Raw genomic sequence first — 23,354 nt, forward strand, 5'->3', positions numbered from 1 at the left:
TACACATATAGGGAGGAAGCGTGGTTATAAATAGAGATTAGAGAAGAGAAAACTGATGCCTCTGCCTGTTTGCATGTGAATATATAATGCAAGCAAACACATGAGGAACATGATTAGTGTTAGACTTCATTAAACAATACATAATCAGTTACCACTGAATAAATATTTAAACTGCTCACCAAGCAGTGTGTCTACATAAATAAGTGTGTGTGTGTACTGCTTAGTCACAGGAAGAAGTTTCTTCAACTGAAAAGGAAGTGTATTTCACTATCAGAAAAGATGGCGCAAGAGAAGCCAGAAGGGGGGAGGATGAGGGAGTTTTCTAGTGCATGTGTTCACAGGCTCTACTTACATCTGATGCAGGACCCTTGTCGGCCCCGGGGCAGGAAAAAGTAACAAACTCATGGCAGCGTTTGTGGACCACGAAAGCGCACACTGGGGGAGAGAATGAGAGAAATTCATTAGAACATTCTTGAACATTTCCAACATTGTGCACAATATTTTACAGGAAGACAGCGCAATCACACATTTAAGCCAAGTTTGTTTGGCTTTGGAGGTGAAAGTATGGAGTAGACAAACTGTTCAGAATGAAGACAAAAATGTTCTGGTTGTCAAATGTTGATGTAGAAGGTTCATAGATAGTAAATGTGATGAACTACACTGTTGTTTACTTGTTGCTCCATTAGTGCTGAGTAACAGGTGGCATTTGTTTGCAGATGGCATGTGGTTAGATATTTTGTAATCTAATGCAATATGCAATATCAATCTAATGCAATATGCAATTCAGACATATTTAAGTGCAGCTCAAGGGTCCAAATACTTCTTGGAGTCACCGTTTATGATATTTTTGAAAAGCTTGAGATATTCACATCAATCTATTCACAACAATCAGTGTTGTTTCAGTATATACTATTATAATATTTCTTAATGTTTTGAAATTATTATTATATTTTAATATTTAAGATGTTGCTTAATATAAAATGGGTTTAAAGAATTTGTTTTTACTACGTTGTAATTTTTCTAAAACTTTCATTCTTACTAGGGTTTGTTTTAAATATTTCTATTTAGTTTTTGTTCTTAAGTTCTAATATTTATATTTATATATAACAAAAGTATATATTTATATTTACATATATTTTTGTTTTAAATATCAAATCTATTCCCATTAACTGTAAAAGTAAACAATAACAACACCGACATGAATCTCAGTAGTTTGAGAAGTATTTCACATTTGTTTATTTCTTCACAACACCTTGTAATATTCTAGGCCTTATTTGCATATAAGCAAAAATGTAAAACTATCAATCTGCCAACAAACAAAAGTCACCATATGTAATTAAAATTCATGTATATTCAAGTCTTGTTGCTTCAGCTGCATTGTGAACTTGAGCAAAGCATTTTGTCTTTCGGCTTATTGCATAATTGCCCAATTTGCCATCAAACTTGATCATCAAGCTCACAATCTAAGGTTATAACAGAATGTGTCTCTGAAAATCTAATACTCTAAATGTTACAATAAATCACCAAAACCCCAAATTCTCTGGTCAGTCCAAACAGGTTCATATTAGGCACAGTTATTAGTAGGGGTCAAAAAAAGGGTGACATTCACATCTTAAAGGGGTCATATGATGCAATTTCAAATCTTCCTTTCTCTCTGGAGTGTTACAAGCTGTTCATGCATAGATAAGATCCCTGAAGTTGCAAAGACTAAAGTCTCAAAACCAAAGAGATATTCTTTAAAAAAGTTAAGACTCTGCCACGCCCCCCTAAAACGGCTCGTTCAAACATGCCCCCACATGTCTACGTCACGATGTGGGGGAGATTTTCATAACACCGCCCAAATGTACACGCAATGAAAGAAGGTGGAACTATTATTCTTGCTGTAGTAGTATTGTTGCTGCCGCCAGAGCCATGTCCTGGAGATGCTGCGTCTCCTTGTGATAGCGAAACTACTTTGTTTGGGCTTCCAAAAGAGGACACAACTAGAAATCAGTGATTAAGTTGTATTTACAACACTGTTCCAGAGCAGTACAATGCAAATATTTGAGTGTGTGCAGCACATTTTACGGAGGACTATTTCTTGAACTTGGAAGCTACAATGTTGGCTCGCACAAAGGCTGTTTCTATAAAGTGGTGCAATTCCAACTTTGAAAGGACAGTCTGGCGCTTCTGACTCACAGCTTGTAAGTACATTTCTGCCACTGATGATTCAAACGCGAGTTTTGAGCAGTGTAGAGTAGTGCTAGTTGTTTGTCGTTTCTCCGAAAACAAATGCAGACATGGTAATGTTTACGCGGCTCGATGCAACGCGACGTGTAAAAAGACAGTATAAATCATTATAAATCAGTAATTATGTCCCCACTGAATGCAACAAATGCCTCATTTGTAATGGGTTTTAATGCTTCTGTGTGGTCGCACAGTGAAACGCCATCACAATACGGTGAGGGCGTAACATTTACGTCTCACGCTTGAGGCATTCGGCCAATCACAATGCACCGGATAGCTGGCCAATCAGAGCACGCCTCGCTTCTCAGAACGATGAGCTTTGTAAAAATCAACGCGTTTCAGAAAGACGGGGAATAGAGGAGCAACAATAATGTACAGTATGTGGAAAATAATGTGTTTTTTGAACTTTAAACTACATAAACATTGCATTACACCAAATGCACAAAATAATGTTCTTTTTAGCAACATCATATGACCCCTTTAATCTCTGTATACAATGTTAAACTAGCATTAGGTCAAACTTAGGGAGGCATCGATCCGATACTCAGTATCGGCATCGGCATCGATACGAGCATTTTCTGCCAGATCGGGTATTGGTCAGACGGGACCGATCCAAATCCGATATTGTGCGTATAGTATTCTGCTATTGTTGAGCCCCACAAAAGGCACAGAAACATTATAAAGCACCATAAAGTTTTCATGCACTATATTTCAAGTGTTCTGAAGCTGTTCCATAGTTCAATGTGAGGTACAGATGAATATTTAAATCATTAAATTCAAGTTCAGGTAAACTCTTCTCTCTGCTGTGGCTGTCTGTCATCCTCCATTCAGCAATCAAACTGCGTGTCACGTTCAGTTACTATAGTCAAAACAATGAAACTCTCTTCAAGAGCACATAACTGAGGTTTAAAACTGTTAAAAGAAAAATATATATTTTTTAATTTGTTATTTTTCATTAAAATGAAGATGTCTGTATGTAGTAGATAGTGTTTAACACACAAAAGAGTGACGATCAGGTCAACACAGAGAAGTATAGAAATTCTACATTGATAAAAAAAAAAAAAAAACGGCGCAATATCGGATTGGATCGGTATCGGCAGATACTCAATTTTCGGTATCGGATTGGATCGGTTCAGAAAAAATGGTATTGTTGCATCCCTAGTCAAACTATGAATACATAACACAAGAATCAGAATAATGCACATAATGGTAAATGTATACATTGAATTCAATGTAAATCACTTCAAAATGTGTGAAATGAACGTAAATGTATAAACATCAATAAAGAAGTTATATTTATGATGTAAACATTGTTAATAAGTTAATAATACTTTAACATATAATGCTCTTATTTAAAATACAGCATGGGATGGGCTAAAAAAAAAATAAAAAAAATAATTGAGGCTTTTTATTTTAATCTACACTTTTTATAATCGGTCTAACAGTGTGGAAAGTAAAGACTATAATCATAAACCGCTAATGATCTTTTGCCAGCTAAGCCCTGATCAGCACTGAACGATGAAAACTGAACACTCCAAAAATCCTGGTCTTAAGTATTTTTGTCTTATTTGTACGGTTAAAATATCGTTTTACTTGAAAAGCAACACAGCCTATAATATTTAGCATATCTTTAAAACAAGTCTATTTTGATTTATTGCACTGACAGTTTTCTCCCATGTATTTTACGCATAAACAAGTTAAAAGATAAGTGTACAAATGTGACAGCGCAGTAACACAAAATACACTTGTCAATAAGTCTAAAAATCATTTTTCAGTCACTTCAAGTAAATTTGCCTTGTTTTGGATTTTTATCCCCCCCACGAAAAACAAGTAAAAAATATTCAGAAGTATGCAGTAAGCACAGCTTACAAGGGGTAGTTTTGGAGGTAAAAGGAGTCCAGCTTGTAGACATTATTATTATTATTATTTTTTGCAGGTGTCACAGTTCAGATTATTTAAATAGTTATGATAGCTGACTACTTATATATATATATATATATATATATAGAAGCTTATCTAGTAACACTTAAAAATAAGGATTAATTTGTTACGATTAGTTAACTACATTAGTTAACATGAACTAACAATAGAAAACACTTCAAGCATTAATTATTCTTAGTTCATTTTAACATTATTAAAATCAAAACTTGAATCTCTCTATATCTAATAGACTTCAGCTGATAAGCATTAACAATAAACAGTTGTAGTTTTATTAACTACAAATACAACTGTGTGTACAATTTTGTTACTGACAAATAAAACTGGCCTGACAACCATTAAGAAAGAAACAACAATCAGTGAAAAGTGGGGACATCCTATAGGCGTAATGGTTTTTATACTGTACAAACTGTATGTGCTATTACCCTACACCAAGCCTACACCTAAACTTACCCCTTACACGAAACTTTGTGCATTTTTACTTTCTCAAAAAAATAAATAAATAAATAAATAAATAAATAAATAAACTCACTCTGTATGATTTATAAGAGTTTTGTCCTCTTAAGTCACCTTCTCCTTGTAATACCTATGTTATAGGCTACCACAAAAAAAACGAACGTCCGCACACACACACTGTGATATTGATACACACAATTCACACATTCAGCCGATCTCCGGGTCTGGCGGTAGCACTTTTAGCTTAGCTTAGCATAGATCATTGAATCGGATTAGACCATTAGCATCGCGCTCAATATTTTTCCTATTTAAAGCTTGACTCTGGGTAATATCACTGCGTCTGCTGCACCCATGGGACTTCAGCAAAGTTCCTTGATTATTACGCCGGAATGAGAGTATAGTTCCTAGCCATATCGGTCTAGAAAATCGCAACTTTTTATTTTCGGTCAGTCTTAGTACACAATGTAAATACAGGAGAGTCAATAGGAAATAGGAAGATTATCAAAACTCTTTGGTCATTTTTGATGACCAAATGCTAACGGTCTAATCTGATTCAATGATCTATGCTAAGCTAAGCTAAAAGTGCTACCGCCAGACCCGGAGATCGGCTGAATGGATTCAAAAACGGTAAAACTCAACTGTTTAACTCTAGGGGAGTTGTAAAATGAGCCTATTTCCCAAAAAAGTGGAGTGTTCCTTTAAGGTCGAGACTGAGGAGCATTTTTGCAAAGGGTAGCGAACTAATGTAGAGATAACGTAACTTACAATCTTCATAGCTATCGCAATAGCAGCCTCACGCAAAACAAACAAACAAACAAAAAAAAAAACCCCGGCAGCCTCACGCGGTAATCACCATTTAAACTGGAACACCATAATTTACAGCAGATACAAATGCATTCTGTCCAAAATATGGACAGTTGCCTGCAGCGTCTAAAATTTAGGCTTCAGGAGTGAGATTGGTTAGATGAGGGAAAGAACATTAAGGTAAGCCAATAAGAGGCAGAGTAGGGCGGGTCCATTCCCTTGACAACAGGGGAAAAAAAGCTACAGGTGACGTGACACAGATAACTTGCAGATTTTTACAGATCTACATGATTCAAGTGAATGACCTATTTCAAGGTGAAAACAGCGAATATCCCTGCAATATCGCACACCCCTAGTTTTACTATCCTTGTGGGGACATTTGGTGCCCTAAATGTAGCATAAACAAGTACACACACACACAAAACATCACAGGCCTTCAGAATTTAATCACTGGGAACTAGCATTCATTATTAACCAGACTATTAAATATGTATTGTTTGACAAATTATTTATGAGGTTGATAACCCAATGGCAACTGTTGCAATCTGTGATTTAGCTACAAACCTGTTTCTCAACAATGCTATTTCTGTCCATTTTGCACACACATGTAGTTTACATTTTAGCCTTCTGAACACCTGGCTGAACTGGACAGGCCAGGTAAGCATAAATACAGGGGTAGAGGTGAGGGAAGGATCCACAGTCTGGTATGACATTCCAGCCACAGGACTGCATGCATAGTTACATAAAAGAGTCACAGCGGCCAGACTGAAGCTAAAGGATCTCCCTTTCATATGTGAACAGTCTATTTTACTCAGCACACCCTTCCCCTTTTCTAGAGAAGCATTCCAGGACATTCCCTCTTTAATCTGTCAGTTGTTGCCTAGCAACAGGACCTAAGGGTTAAAGAGTGTGGAACTGTTCTCTCTGCTAAATGTCAAGTTTATAGTCTGCCTCAGTTTAACGCTTGACAATATCACAATTATACACAAGTAGAGGAGAGTGGGGTAAGATGTGTGACTCCTTTAATCTAGCAAACTGTATACAATTTTTGCCATGTGATTATATACACTGCCGTTGGTAAGATCTTTTTTTTTTTAAATAAGTATGCTCACCAAGGCAGGATTTATTTGATCAAAAATACAGTCAATTTGATCAATTTAATGGATTACTATGGAATAAAAAAAAAAGTTCTTGTGCCTTTTAAAATACATTTTCTACAAAGTATGTAAAATGAAGCAAATTTCACAAAAGACATCTGAGGTGGCGCTCAGGAAAAAAAAAGAAAGCCCACCATTCAAGTATTGATTTATCTTTATGTATTTATGTACAACACTAATTTATTAAGTATTCCCAATGATTCAACCTGCCTGTGGACATCACAGTTTCTCCCTAACCTACTTTTTATAGAAATCATAATTTTCCTATTATAAACATCTTGAAATATAATTTGCATATTAACTTAATCTCAAACTTTTTCTTGGCCAGAGACAACTTCAGTGACACAGCCTCGCCTGTTCACGCCTACGCATTTGTGTACTGTTATGGTACTTTCCAACCATTATGTCTTTGATATGTTTTCTTTCGAAGCTGAGCAAGTTTGAACCTGCACAGTTTCAAGAAGATCTACCTTTGGTGCATCTCAAACATTAAAATATGGCACAGGAGTGACAGAAAAGCTGCTTTTGCATATAGGCAGACTAATTAGATGTGTGATTACCACCTAGAATATCATGAACACTACTAAACCTGAATTGCTCCTAAACCTGATTTGCAAATGTCACTGCCATGATTCTAAGGTGTTACGGTTGCAAGGACATTGCTATGTGGTTGCTAGAGAGTTCTGTACGGTTGCTAGGACGTTCTAGGATTGTTCTCAGATTTGGCTCAGATCCCTCCTTCAGTGTAAGTTCAAAGTAAGTTTAACTGGCACGAATGGAAAATTGAGTTTCGGTTTACAGGGAATGCTCCCAGAAGTTTTGTTAACATTCTGGCAAGGTTATGAACAAAGGTGCTTTCAGTAACATGTTCATTCATAATAAAAGGGATTGCAGTGACACAGGAAAATTAGTTCTGAAGAACATCACCTGACACCAGAAGCTTTAATTCTGAAAAGAATTCTTTTGGATTTGTGACAAAAAAAAACAAAACAAAAAAAAAATCAGCAAAGGCGTGGATGCAGAGTAAATAAGACTTATTGCAAAGTAGACAGCTTTATTGATTATAAATGAAAGCATTTGCAGGAGTCCATAACTCTGCTTGTGAAGCTCAAATGGTTGCTTGAAAGTAAAACTTGCAGTGACAACTTCAGTGATTAAAATGGGATTGGAGTATTCTTTTCTGCATATAATATATTTAATATTTACATAACGGGTTTGTTTATGATGCTGCGAGCGTGAAAATGCAAGTTGATCATTTAGGCACTAGTTTTCAGATTTGACATTGGGTATCAAATCCAACACCATACAAAAATAAACAAAACTGTGCTTAAAATCAGCTTTGAAATTCATAGAGAACCTTAACTTTAGTGGTAAGGTTTTGTTCAAATGCTTAGTGATGCTTGTCCTAGCAGTCACTACTAATAAAAGGAATTACAGTGAACACAAACCACATACAAATGGCAAAACTAGGCCTTTACACACATTAATTATGGAATCTTTTAAATCCCACAGCTATGCATCTTAATTAGAGTCAAGGTCCTCCAGTCATCACAGATGTGTGATTACAGAATGTTCATGCAGTCAGTGATGACGGGGTTCTGTAGCAAAGGCCTGCTATCAGTTTGTCTGTCCCTTTAAAACTCTCCAAGCAACCTCAATGTTACTGTTTACTTCAGCCATTGTCTGTTGAGTGGCAATTTGTTTTCTGATCTGACAAGCTCAATTGAAGGACAGACCGCAAACCGCAAGCCGTACGGATGGGTAAACACACCTCATCCTCCATCACCCTAAGTACTGGAGCCCCTCAAGGTTGTGTTCTGAGCCCCTGCTGTACTCACTGTACACTTATGACTGTGTGGCCACTTCCAACTACACCACCATCATTAAGTTTGCTGATGACACTTTTGTGTTGGGCCTGATCTCAGACAACGACGAGACGGCCTACATACAGGAGATTAAGAACCTGGAGAGTTGGTGCCAGGTGAATAGTCTACACCTGAACATCAGCAAAACTAAGGAGCTGATAGTGGACTTTAGTACGAAGCAGGAGCGGTCATACCAGCCGACCACGATCAGTGGGACTCCAGTGGAGAGAGTGGACAGCTTCAGATACCTGGGTGTTCACATCACGCAGGACTTGACTTGGTCCTGTCATACCAGCACCCTGGTGAAGAAGGCCAGGCAGCGTCTGTACCATCTGAGACGCTTAAGGGACTTTAGACTTCCCTCTCGGGTGCTTAAGACTTTTTACACCTGCACCATCGAGAGCGTCCTGACGGGCAGCATCACTTCCTGGTTCGGGAACTGCACTATGCAGGACAGACGAGCCCTCCAGAGGGTGGTGCGGAACGTACCATCCACACCGAGCTCCCTGACCTGCAGGAGATCTACAGCAAGCGGTGCCTGACCAGGGCCAGGAAGATAGTGAAGGACCTCAGCCATCCCAACAATGGACTCTTTTCTCTGCTGCGTTCAGGGAGGCGCTTCCGCTCCATGAAGGCGAACACGGAGAGAATGAGGAGGAGCTTCTTCCCGCAGGCCATTCGGAGTCTTAATCTCTCTCCACTCTAATCACATCTATATAGAATCATATTCTATTTGTATTCTTCATATTCTATTTTTATTCTCATATCTATGTTTATTATTCTATAGAATTGGACTCGTAATCGAAAGGTTGCGGGTTCGAGTCCCCGGCCGGCAGGGATTGTAGGTGGGGGGAGTGAATGTACAGCGCTCTCTCCACCCTCAATACCACGACTGAGGTGCCCTTGAGCAAGGCACCGAACCCCCAACTGCTCCCCGGGCGCCGCAGCATAAATGGCTGCCCACTGCTCCGGGTGTGGGTGTGTGTGTGTGTGTGTGTGTGTGTGTGCGCATTTGTTCACTACTCACTGCTGTGTGTGTGCGCACTTGGATGGGTTAAACGCAGAGCACCAATTTCGAGTATGGGTCACCATACTTGACAATGCGTCACGACTACTGTACTTTTTTCTATTTGTATTTTTGTACACTTGAGGTTTTCTTTTTTGTTAGGCAATTTGTTGGACAGTCGTACAATACATTTCACTACATGTCGTACTATGTATGTATATGTATGTGACAAATAAAATTTGAATTTGAATTTGAAATTTGAATTTGAAATGAATGAACTGAAGGAGGAACCTAAGCCATAACAGAGAGAGACTAGGACATTATAGAGACTTCATGGGGTGGGCTCTTTAGACTTGAGCTAGTAAGCACATTTAAAAAAAAAAACCCCACTCAGAACACCTTAGCAACCACATAGCAACACCCTGGCAACCACTCACTGTTGTGAATTTTGCACAGGAAAACACTAATACCAGTAATACATCTTACTTGCAAACTAACGTTTAACTTAAAAACTTTAAACTTAAAAGATTTTAACAAGAAAAAGTTTAGATTTTTGTTTAAAAGACAATTTACAGAATAAATTGAAGGGAACACAATAGGTTCTCTAAATTGTCTAGCAGTTGAATCAGATTTCAAAGTTTGAAAATACAGCTTCCAACAAATGATCATTATAATCTCCATTTTCTTTTAACTCATTTTATAAAAAAAAACATAAGGCTTGAATACCTGTTCTCAACCACTAGGATATGGAAATATCCTGTACTGCCAAGCAAAATGACATAAACAGTCATGTTTATAGTGAAACTGATCAAAATACAGTTTTTGATTAAAATAAAAACAAATACCTAACAATGGGCTTGGCAAAATCAACTTAAAGTGGAAAACCAGTTTTTATAGCTAGACAGATATTTGTTCTTGTTTTAACCATAAACTCACTTTTGTTCAAGACTTTTACATTTGCATCTCAAGTAAATGCATTTTGATCATGTTTTGATATTTCTAACGGAAAACAAAAATAAAAGAATAATGAAGAAGACATTCATTTTCTGCAATGCATGCAACCTTTAATGCAATGACATAATGAATTTAAGACTTGCTGTCCTGATTAAAAACCTTTTTAAGGTCTTAAATTGTGGAAAGGTGAATTAAGACTTTTTAAGACCACATTTTAAGACATTTCTTGGTTTTTAGCTCATGGATCTTTTACTTATCAGTTTTTTACTCCACTCTACGCATATACTTTCAAGGTAGTAAACGTACATATAAATGATAAAAATCATAATATAAATTAAAAACAATGACAGCAACTGTTAATTTTTTAAACATCACATTTTGGCACTGTTCCATCTTGTTCAGGCCTAATATAATAATATGTAATGTAATATAATACGAGCGTATGCCTGCTTGGGTTTATAGATTTACATGCACGCAGGAGCACAAGTACATGTTTTGCAGTGGTAGAAAGATCAATGACGATAATGAACGAATAAGTGATGTGATGGCGTCATAAAAATATATTGTATTTGGCTGTAGCTTTAACAATTAACACAAGCATTTTGTACAATTTCAAACATATATTGGGTTTACTGAGCAGTAGCCTTCACTTTAACCTCTTGTTTGCATTTTCACCATCTCTATGCACCACCTCACTCTCTTCACCTCATTCTCAGTCTGCACGTATTTGCCAGTAAAATTAAATGGTAAAAATAGCTGTTGTGCTGGTATCAGACACATCTCTTTGTTACCTGAAGCAGGTCAGGGACACATAGCTCTGACCTCCTCTCATACCTTCTATTTTTCACTTCTACCAATTATAAACACTTATAAGCAAAATAAAGAGAGACGAGTATGAGAGGTGAAACTTAAATTAGTCTTGTAAATTTGTATGTAAAGGTACCTATTAATAATTGCATTATAGTTTTAAAGAACCCATGAAATTGCTAGACGAACATTGCTTATGTCCTTTGTTGGTGTATTTCCTATTAAAAAGGTTGATTTGGTAAATATTTAGGAGTATAATGGTGATTTCAAAGCAGAAATGGACTAGAAGCAAAAAACAACTCACATTTTGGTATCACAGTGCATTTAAAAATGACCTACAGGTAAACACCCATGACTAGATGATTGATATGGATTATTTTCTTAATACAGAAATGTAATTTTGTCAAAAGCAGGCTTCTCTGTTCAGTCTGCACATGTTGGAGGCCTGATCTATTCTTTGATTAATCAGTCTTTAGTTCTTTTTTACGCTTGCATTTGTATGTGTGTGTCAAGTAAATGATCAACATGAACTGTTAACATATCGCTGCATCAGCAACAGACCCGTCTGGCCCTCTCAGAGTACTATAAATATATCAACAGAGCAAATATGTCTTTCAGCTGTACACATTAAAACTGCCAAAATTAATGCAGTTTTTGTATGACTATGCATTACAGCAATTATTCAAAAACAGTATCATACCAGCATACTGTACCAAATGGCATTAGACGATAAAACAGAGCAAAGATTTAATGTTGGCAGGCTTTCATATACATTAGCTGATGCCAGAAGGATGAACTATCAGAAAACTAATTCACTACAGAACACAATATTAGAGATTGCAAAGATAAAGAGCCATGGAAGGGAGATGTTGCTCTAAGTGTGATAAAATATGTTAATCAATTCCATAAATTTAGAATTAGTTGGAGCCCATGTGGAGGCAGGACACATGGGAACGAGGCGTTATTTCCGCAGACAAGCCAAGCAGTCCATTTGTACAGAACTCATTGTGCCAAAACACACAGATGACAATTTTGGTGTATTATTTGTACTGTAATGCTTAGCACAGTCACTACTTCAATATCAAAGATCATTCACATATCGTTGAGCCAAATGTTTTGGAAACACTACATACATTACACTTATTTAAAGCTTGGTGCAATTTAATATTTTAACAAAGATTTGCTGAAAATATACCTTTCCATTCAAAAAGATGGAGAAAATCTACACTAGGATTTCCAGGTTTCCTTTTATCTGACAGGTGTATAATCTTGATTTGATAATTACCTTAAAACTAATTGCCTAGTCCATATGTAATTTAAACTGTGTCAAAGCGTCTGATGTAAGTGTGAGTCACCTGAATGTTTTTTTTTAGTTGACTTCAGTGAAAGTCATTGTAAACATGTGATGACTAGCCCTGGTTTCTCCTACTATGTATTTCCTGTCTTAGTAAAGTAGCACTGCAATGTAGTAATTGTGGATGATGCGTTTTTAACAGCCCATTAATGATCTGAGTAGGAGGTGATGTGTTAAGGATAATGCTGCCAAATGCCAGTATAATGGCAGTTTGGGCTTTGACATTCATGGCAATAGTGCCTGATTATTGTATCTCATATCTAAATGTTCACTTTGTAGTTCACATGGGGAAGTTGTCACCAAGGGCTATACTCAGTGATGCCAAGTTAAGAGGCAAAAGTTCAATTCAATTAAAAATGCTTTTCTCTAGCAGCCCTTTTGTATGGAATGGAAATAATGGTGCAAATGTGCAACTGCGGCTTTAAGGTATGTGCCTATACAGAAACAAACTACCCAATGCAAATATGCATTGGCCAATAAGCTGTGACAAACAGATCTTATGAGAAAACGTAACTATTGTCACATTAATTTGTATGATGTGATCCGTATGGAGGAAAAAGGAAGCATAAAAGTCAGAGAGGCATAAGCAGATCATGCAAAATAAATTGTACAAATTTATGTGAATTAACCAGGTAAAATAGTTACAAACTGCTGTGTGTGTTGGCTGTGACAACAACTGTCACTCTTCATTTCTTCAGCTCCCCACTAGAAAAACAAAACGCTTCTCTGTAGCCTATTTCTTCCTCAAACACAAGCAAATGAAATGAAAGAACAATGTAACCATGTTTACAACACCGCTTGCGTTCAAAAGGCAAGCAGCTGTCATGTAACAGAAGATAAACAGTTGCAGTCATTGACTCAAATTTCCTGAGGGGGCCAAAGAGTCTTACCTTGACACTGGAAGCCTTGCTTGCCGAAACCCCTGCAAAAGAGACGAGACTGTGTGAGAGATTACAGCACAGAAGCCAAATCTGGATGCATTCCTCTGCGCTCAGCACCAAGACGCGCAGGCGCGCCATATTCCGCAAAATCGCCAAATCCATCTCTAGGATGATGATGATGATGATGGCTTAATCATAGCGCGAGGGATTCTCGTGAGAGACAGTTAACACTTATCCTTACTACAGGAAGAGGAGATCCTAAATAAATGTGTTGTAATTGTATAAACACTCAAGCGCACTGAAATCTAAACATCTCGTAGAGGTGCAGCATTGCGCTGGACTCGTTGCGCGAAGCGCTTGTGTTTTCCGTCTGCGCTCGGCGTCTTTGTTCAGTGTTGACAGCACTGCGGATGTCTGAGAGCGTTCAAACGCTTTTGTGTTTTTCCTGTCACGAGCATCAAGTGAGTCACCTGTGCCCTTCGCGGCAGTTTACATGCAACAACACCTTTGCGTCCTCCAGCATACTCACCAGATGAAGTCGGTGCAGTGGCTGCAGAAGGTCGGTTGCTTGAAGAAGCGCGCGATGAACTTGTGGTTCTTCACTTCGTGCACGTTCTTCTGCCTCAGTGCGCCCTGCCTGGCGAAGCCTCGTGCGCTCCCCGCGCCCGCCGCAACCGCTGGGTCGGCCATGATGGGGACGGAATGGATGTAGTGGGTAGAAATGTCCTCGATTTGTAGCCTGCGCCGTTGTACGGGGTCTTGATCGGCTTGCGCTTCGCTTCCCGGTTGGTCCGCACACGCGCGCGCAAACGCCCGCCTCTCCCCAGCTGACTGTTGTGTCGCGAGCAGCGCAGCGGTGCCTCAGTCAGTGAGACTGTAACCACGCCCCCTTCGTGCAGCCGTTTTAAAAAAACATTTTGGTAGCGCAACCTGATTGAGAAACCCTTCCAAAAAGAATTTCCGAGGAAACTGTAATTAGAAGGGTGACTGAACGAGCGCCAGATACACATCACTTGTTGATTTGGCGCATTGCAAACATTTACCATGGTAGCTTTCTGCCAAGACGCTTAAAATAATATTAACATTGAAATTGTGCTACGTGGTTATTATCCATCGCTTTCGTGAAATGATATATGAGGAGAATTAGTTCCCATGAAGTTCTCAAAAGTCAGCATTAAATAGTCCTGATATAATGCGGATATTTTGACGGTAAAATGCTATAATGATGCTTTTTTATTAGTAAAAACCATAAAAAGCCTCATTTGTTGCGAAAAGGGTAGAATACTAACCATGACATGTGTTTGTATTTTTCTTATCCGTTGTTAAACTCGTGTTTTAGGTTGTTTTTTACTGCGTTATTGCATTATTGTAGTAGCTATCACATGTTGTGTTGTTACACTCACTGTGTGGACATTTAATTATTATTCAGTGTACATTTTAATGTATATTTTAATATTTTTGTAGTATTTTAACATTATAGTAGGCTATACTGTAGTATTTTTGTATTTTGTTTTAGGCAGTTCTGTTTAAAAAGTAGAGCATGACACTAATAACAATAAGGTCATGGGGTCGATTACCAGGTAATGCATGAAATGGTAAAGTATAAATCTTGAATAAGTGGGTTTGGTTGAAAGCTTCTGCTATGCTTTATGCTTTTCTCAAAACTGTATATAAATGTTAGCTACAAGAAGCAGGTGCTGATTTTGTGGTGGCTGTGCTTTATAATTCAATTATTATAATCTTAAATCAAGTCATGAAGGATTTTGAAAGTCTGACCGTAATCAGTGTTGAGTATGACTGTTAACCCTGCCTGGTTTACATGTTTGAAAATGATCAACAGTTTAGAAACATTTAGAAAAGAAAAGCAGAAAATTAAATTTAGAAAAAGCAATCAAATAGGGAAGTCGTGGCCTAATGGTTAGAGAGTCGGACTCGTAATCCAAAGGTTGTGGGTTCGAGTCTCAGGCCGGCAGGGATTGTAGGTGGGGGGAGTGAATGTCCAGCGCTCTCTCCACCCTCAATACCATGACTGAGGTTCCCTTGAGCAAGGCACCGAACCCCCAACTGCTCCCCGGGCGCCGCAGCATAAATGGCTGCCCACTGCTCCGGGTGTGTGTTCACGGTGTGTGTGTGTTCACTGCTGTGTGTGTGCACGTTGGATGGGTTAAATGCAGAGCACGAATTCCGAGTATGGGTCACCATACTTGGCAGTATGTCACTTCATAACCCCACAACTGTTGTGACTTGTAACATTATAACAGAAAACATTTGGATGAATGGACATGGATGGATGGATTTACTTTCATAATCAAATTTCCTTAAAAAAGACAAAAATAGTTGCTCTATATCACCCTCCACTTTTACTTAAATTTATGTGAAACATTTTCATTTGAAATGTTAAACATATAGAAAACATTTGAATTCAAAACTGCAATTAAAATTGGAAAAATATATAGAACTAAGACATAAAACATGAGGCAAAGACCCTAAAAACATAACTGGCATTGTGTGAGTGAATGCACTTTTGCATTTATGTCAAGTCAGGTTATAAACTGTCCCATTTTGTGCAATCTTTGTGGGTTGAGTAGAAATACATGTGAAAGTAGTTTTACAACCCTCCCAGTCTGGTCAGCCATGACATTTCAAGTTTTTATTTTTTAATATGTAAATGCAAAAACTTAAACTGTGTGAATGATTTTTATTTATACCTATAGAGCCTGCTGAGTTAGGTGACATCAGTCCTGTAATTTATTAAAATTCTTTAAAATGATCTCAAACAGAAGTATATATATTTATTAAATCAGGCATGAAATGCAGTTTAGTTAACATATTTTTTTTGTCCCAATATATATATTTAGCTGTTCTTTACACACTAATGCTGGTCTAAATTACCCTTCCAATTCATTAAACCAGTTTAGCTAATACTGTACATAAGTTATTTTAATGTCTTTGTCACAAATTGTAATATTATTTTAATACTTCAGTCACAAATTAAACTTAAACTTCAGTGTATATATTAGGTGCCTCAAAAACCTTTTCCGTCATGATAGACTGGAGGACAGTCTTTAAACTTCTTGCAGGAACTTAAGGATTCCGTTGTGGACAAAGGTTCTGCAGCTATGATGAAACCTCAAGAAACCTTATAAGTTATTTAGAGACCAGTCTTTTTTGAAAGGGCTTTCAAAATGGATCAGAATGTGTGTGGCGATTCTGAACAGCCCCAAAAGCCATCTCAAGTATTTCCTTTTTCTTTGTTTGTGACAAAATGTTTCAGAAAATGTTTGGCACTCAAACCTGTAATTTTCTATTAAAAATAACAGTAGCTCATAGCTTTGTGTGCCTGTGTATACAAATCATCTCATAATATGTGCAGAAGGGGTGGTAACTTTAGTTTCTATGGAAGACAATTTTCATTCCTGAGAACATTTGTTCTTCATTTGGCTTTTAAACTGATGACTTGTTTTTTTTTAAAACCTTGTACTTTCACTTGCACTTTAAAAAGGTTTGTTTTTGAAAGAGTAGCAATTCTTTTAAGCTCTTTTTTTTCAGAAAATGTTTTGGTTCTCTTTCCAGCAGCATTTTGATGCAAACATTGTGGCTGAAGCCTAGTGGTCTATGCTCTGAACTGATTCAAACCCCAGTAGTGGTGACCCATGAATAAAGGTTTACTAAAATCACCATTGTGCCCTTGAGAAAGACACTTAACCCCAGGCACCACCAAGGGGACTGTCCTTGCAATTACTGTTCAAGAGCAAAGCATAAAATGACTGAACGAGGAACATTTCAGACCTCCCACTTGCTCTTTATTTGTGGCAACAAAAATTCCCCTTTTAATTTGCATTAATTCTGCCATTTAGCAGACGCTTAACATAAGATACAGACAGACAACATAAGATATTAAAACGATTAACTGACTGAGAGAGAGATTTAATATCTGCAGATGACTGACTAGTTATCTACTGAATATTCTCATGTCATTTTCTGTGTAAATTTATTCTTCACTCTGTCTTGATCCAAACGATGATCAGATGCTGACTCATAAGAGATTTGAGTTTACTAACAAACACAAAAGCTCTCATCATTGAGGCTTGTCCTCACATCATCCAACCTGACAGATGTGATCATTGTTAAATGTTATCTGACTCTGAGATACACTGATTCTGATGGCTGTCTGTAGAGAGTACTTCAGGAGCCAAGAAAGAAAATGCTCAAGTATTATGTTCACTAATTAGCTTGTGATGAACCCACTGGTGGGTCTCCGGTGAGGTTATTTATAAGGACTCAGTCTGTGATTACATTGTTAAAACGTACAATTTTAAGTCAAAGTTTACAGTTTATTTTTTGACAACAATATGCATGACCCTCACCAGTCAGCACTGTACCAAAACCCTTTTCTTTGAATCATTTGCATTGGCAACAAAAGCATTTGATACAGTCATCCACCATCTGCTGAGTACAAGATACAACACAATTCATTGCACAAAATTACATGCTTGGTTTAGGTTTCATTATGAGAGCAAGAATGTTATATTGTGAGAACATTAGAGGAATAACAAGTGGAAGGAGAAAAAACAACAACTCTGATGTATCTCATTACCTCACCACTGATCAGTTATGAGCTCACATACCGAAATTACATAGCCTACTGTAAGTAGAATTCAGCTTCAATTAAAAATCTAAAGACATCCAACAGGTGGCGCCAAGATCATAAAACACTAGGCCTATTTAAAAGTTGTCAGTATCATGTGATTTCTGGAAAAAGAGACCTAAAACAGATCGTTTACAGTAGTATCAAGACTATCAAAATAGACCCAAATTCTCCTTTAAAAAGTGAGAAGCCTGCATTATGTTCAGACAGCATGCTAAAAACGACAGAATAAATCTAAAATAATAAGATATGAACAAAAGAAAGTTGCCAGAAGAGTAAAAGTGTTCGTGATTTAATAACAGTTCATTATTGCTATTGTCACATACATTAGCATTTGATTCAATCAAATGTTATTTGCTTATAGATGACAGCAAAAGGACTGAACACATTGTGAAATCATCATACTGGTGATAAACAGTCAGTCATTACAGTAGTTAATAACATTATATAACTTCCCATTGTCATATCTCACATTACACAAACACATTATACTGATAACACATGGCCTGGAAAGTTAATATTTGTTGTGCTAATATTGTACCTCAAACCATATGCATTCACAGTGCTGTTAGTACTCTGAACACGGCATGTGAAATAATCTATCAAGTAACAATGGGCCTAAGTATTAAGTAAAAGCAGGCACATCTGCATTAATATTATCCAAGCAAACCCCTAAAGCTTCAGCTGACAGGCACTGCATTTTGACACTTTGTAAATATTACATTTAAGGTTATCCACATTGTCACTTTTAATGGATTTGACATGTTTTAAACTTTGCAAATGTTAAAATACAATATACAGCAGTGTTACTTTTGTTTTATTTATAGCATTTATTAAAATTTTCAGAATTTACAGTTTTGCTTTAACGATAATACTGTAGTAGGCCTACAGATAAAAGTAATGCATCATAGAGACATTGCGTTTAGGTACTTGGCCAGTTTTGAATAGTCTATATTTGTCACACAACCTGGTAAGCCTTTAACATTCATCTCTCTGTAGAGCAGCTCTCAGATTGCTCCAGAACTCGCTTCTCTTTTCCTCTTCCTCAGGCCACTCCAGATACGTCCTGGAGTTCATAATCTTCCTCAGCTTGCAGAAACGCTTGGGAATGGTCTCCTTCTTGATTGGTTCTAGAAGTACCAGGACAGCGCAGTCATTGTGCTCATCGACTATGCGGAAGAGTGAGAAGTCCAGCTCGTAACGGAGTAACAAAGTGCTCAGACAGAACAAAGAGAGTCCGATGGCTCTTCTCAATCGAATTGATGATGTTGTTCATGATCTAGCGGCCCGGCTGGAAGTCCCGTTTGTGCAAACACAGGGCAAATGGAGGATGAGCGCTCTCTAGTTCTGGAACAAGGATCTCCTCGACCCATTCAGCGTCATGCTCACTGTAAAATACAAAAGCATCATAACGGAGCTCTTCAGCCAGTCGACCAACTGCAGGTTTTCTTTTGGCTTGTATCCATGCTTTAGTCATCTGCAGATACCATATACAGTAATGTGAAGCTTATGGCAGGTGATAACAATAAGTCCAAGCGCTATGATAATCACAGAACAAAGCATTAAGACAGCAGGGATCATATAACACTCGAAAACTGACAATCTGACACTGTCAATAGCATCACCTCTGAGAGTGAACGGAGTGCCGCATGACTATCCCTTAGTGTGATGAAAAGGTCAACATCCCGTTTAAAGAAAGATACAAACTCGCAGGAGCACACAAAATTGTTATCATCCGCTTCCAAATATTGTAGGTTTTTGAATCTCTTCAAATCACTCCTGTTAAACATCCACAAGGAGTTCCTTTGGATAAGCAGTGTCTGCAGCCTTGGAAATAATCCCCCCTGTGGGAGTTTAATAAATCGGTTGCCTGTCAGTATAAGCGTAATAAGTTGGGGAAACCTTTGGTTGAACACTATCAGATCATTTTCACTGAGATCCAGGACCGTCAAGCTAGAAGGCAGGCATGGGGTCATCTTACGTAGCTTTGTGATGGAAAGGTTCAGAAACTTGAGAGTCGCATGGCCAGCTACATTTTTCTGGCATAGAAACAGAACAATTATGGCTTAAGTCTAAATATGTGAGGCTTTTAAGATTAGTGGCCAACTGAGACATCAGCCCAAGGGATTTTAAAACGTTCTGGCTCACGTTAAGAGTGATGAGGTTTTGATATGCGCCAAAACTTGTAGATAACATCGGCACAATTGTCAGGTCTGAAAGGAGGTTCTGACTAAAGTCCAAATATTCAAGTTTTTTCAACAGGAAAGTAGTTATCAGAGGAATTACAAACACTGTGCCGTTGATCACAGACACCTTGTGGAGATTCGCCAACAGAAATCCCAACTGCGTCATGCTACTGAACATAAAGAACCCTTGGATTACGTATGTAAGCAGTATGTAAGTTTTCATAATGTGTGTATGAAGCTTTCTGCCACCACCCTTGACCAATCAAAAGTACATCTTCCAGACTAATGTAAGACAATGAAGAACCATCCATAACCATCAAAAAAGAGGTCAATGATTCATCAGTTGTGGTGCAATTTTGGAAACTCAAGCTTTTAGTCCCACCTTCTCTCACCGCTTTAAAGAATTCCGTCGAAGTGTTCGTTCTGAGTTCAACATCTCTGATAGTCAGGAGAGTTTTAGGGTGGGAGACATCTTGAAGAACCTTAGAGACTAATTCTGGATCATTCTCAAATAGACTCTGAAGGCTCAAAGAGACTAAACCGATGGGACTGGCTGCTTTTAAGCTCCCATTCTCATATGACCTTAGGTTACTGCCAATGAATGAGTAAGCCCATCTAAGCCATTCTTGTACACCTCTCTCAGTGAAGGACTACCGAATCGCAGCATCCTTAGGTTAAGGAGAGACTGAAAAATGGGAGCAGGTCCCAAGGTGGTGTATGGGTTTCCTACAAGGTTCAGTTGCTGAAGAGAATTTAGATCGTGGAAGACGAAGACAGATTTTTTAGGTTGTTTAAGGACAGATCAAGAACTTCCAGCTTATGTTGAGATTTGAAAGCCTCCTTGTGTATAAACTTGAGCTTGTTCTTATGCAAGTTTAGGGTTTTCAGCTCACTATATGGGCTGAGATCGTTCATGTCAATAGACTCTATTTGACTGAATGACAGGTCAAGGTCAAGAGCATTCGCTGGAACTTCTGAGACCTGTTGGAGATGATTTGATGAACAGTTACAAAAATATTGCTGATCACAATTACATGTCCTGGAGTAGTCAAAACCTTGGGCCAAAATTAATATAAAAAGTATTACAATCTCATTTGCTTCCAAGGGTCTCATCCTGTAAAAAATATTTTTTTTTAAATAAAAAGATGAAAACTGCATAAAAGATGCATAAAATTGATTAAAAGTCGTAGTGCACACTCTATAAACAAGCTGTAAAAATAGAGCACAATGTACTGTATTAGTATGAAGGAATTTACTGTATTGAGTTTTTATATTTAATTTTTGCACTGCATGGCATGTATATTTATAGTTATGCCCATAAATGCCCATAAATTAATGGGTAATGTCCTGGCAGAAAAAAAAAACAAAAAAAACAAAACAAAACAAACTAACTAAAAAAACATTTCAAATAAATGCTGTTCTTTTCAACTTACTATTTATAAATCCTTAAAAAATGTATCATGGCTTCCACAAAAAATATTAAGCAGTACAATTGTTTTCAACATTGACATTAATAAGAATCATTTCTTGAGCAACAAATCAGCATAATGGAATAATTTCTGAAATACAATGTCCTCCACTAATATAGGCACCCTTGGTAAATATGAGCAAAGGCGGCTGTGAAAATAAATCTGCATTGTTTATCCTTTTGATCTTTCATTCAAAAATAAATACACAAAATTCTAACCTATCACTGAAGTAAAACAATTGAAAGTGGGGGAAAAATCTCATTGTGAAATAAATGCTTTCTCTAGTTCATGTTGGCCACAATTATTGGCACCCAATTATTGCAACGTCCTTTTCCCAGGGTAACAGCTCTGAGTTTTCTCCTATAATGCCTGAAGAGTTTGGAGAACACCTGATAAGAGATCAGATACCATTCCTTCATACAGAATCTCTCCAGATCCTTCAGATTCACAGCTCCATGTTAGTACTTCTTCTCTTCAGTTCACCCCACTCATTTTCTACAGGGTTCAGGTCAGAGGACTGGGGCAGCCATGGTAAAAGATTCATTTTGTGCTTAGTGACCCATTTCTGTGTTTATTTTGATGTTTGTTTTGGATTGTTGTCCTGATGGAAGATCCATCCACGGCCCATTATAAGATTTTTAACAGAGACAGTCAGGTTTTGATTTTTTATCTGTCGGTATTTGATAGAATCCATGATGCCATGTATCTGAACAAGATATCCAGGACCTCCGTCAGAAAAACAGGCCGACAACATTAAATATCCAGCATTATATTTAACCATGGGCATGGGGTACTTTTTTTATCCCTGTTTGTACTAAACTTATCTGGTGGGTTTGCTGACAGAAAGCTCTTTTTTTCAGTTTCATCTGACCATAGAAGCCAGTGCCATTTGAAGTTCCAGTTGTGTCTGACAACTGAATATGCTGGCGTTTGTTTTTGGATGAGTGAGGAGAATTTTTCTTGAAACCCTCCCAAACAACATGTGGTGATGTAGGGGATGTTTGATATATATATATATATATATATATATATATATATATATATATATATATATATATATATATATATATAGGTTTCTGACCCCAAGACTCAACTAATCTCCACAATTCTCCAGCTGTGATCCTTGGAGAGTCTTTGGCCACTCAATCTCTCCTCCTCACCGTGCATTAGGACGATATAGACACGTCCTCTTCCAGGCAGATTTTTAACATCTTTAGTTGTTGATTAGAACCTCTTAATTATTGCCCTGATGGTGGAAATGGGGATTTTCAATGCTTTAACTCTTTTCTTACAGCCACTTTGTATTTTGTGATGCTCAACAATCTTGTTCTGCACATCAGAACTATATTCTTTGGTTTTATTCCTTGTGATGGATGATTAATGATGGATGATTTCATGCTCCTATAGTCATCCTGGTGTGCTAAACAATGTAAATATGAATGGTAATATAATTCAGAGATATTTTACTCATAAGAATTTCTAGGGGTGTCAATAATTGTGGCCAACATGCATTGGAGAAAAACATTTATTTCATCATGAGATTTTCTCTCCACTTTCAATTGTTTTACTTCAATGATAGGTTAGAATTTTGTGAATTCTTTGA

The 23,354-nt window shown here is 37.5% G+C and overlaps 1 protein-coding gene and 1 pseudogene across 2 annotated transcripts in view; both read right to left on the reverse strand.

The window, feature by feature from the left end:
- LOC306872088 (protein kinase C beta type-like) overlaps positions 1-14,326 on the reverse strand; it is a 28,284-nt gene extending 13,958 nt beyond the window's left edge. The window contains exons 1-3 of the mRNA XM_079420464.1: positions 13,978-14,326; positions 13,458-13,489; positions 353-435 (exon numbers count right to left, since the gene is read on the reverse strand). Coding sequence (XP_079276590.1) covers positions 353-435; positions 13,458-13,489; positions 13,978-14,138 — 276 coding nt within the window. The 5' untranslated portion in view covers positions 14,139-14,326. The remainder of the gene's footprint in view (positions 1-352; positions 436-13,457; positions 13,490-13,977) is intronic.
- A 4,637-nt stretch (positions 14,327-18,963) lies between these two features.
- LOC306872175 (toll-like receptor 2 type-2) lies at positions 18,964-20,629 on the reverse strand (annotated as a pseudogene). The gene has a single exon. The product of its transcript is annotated as a toll-like receptor 2 type-2 (transcript).
- Positions 20,630-23,354: the final 2,725 nt, after the last annotated feature.

This window comes from Barbus barbus (assembly GCF_936440315.1).
Source record: "Barbus barbus genome assembly, chromosome: 7".
Taxonomy (NCBI): Eukaryota; Metazoa; Chordata; class Actinopteri; order Cypriniformes; family Cyprinidae; genus Barbus; species Barbus barbus.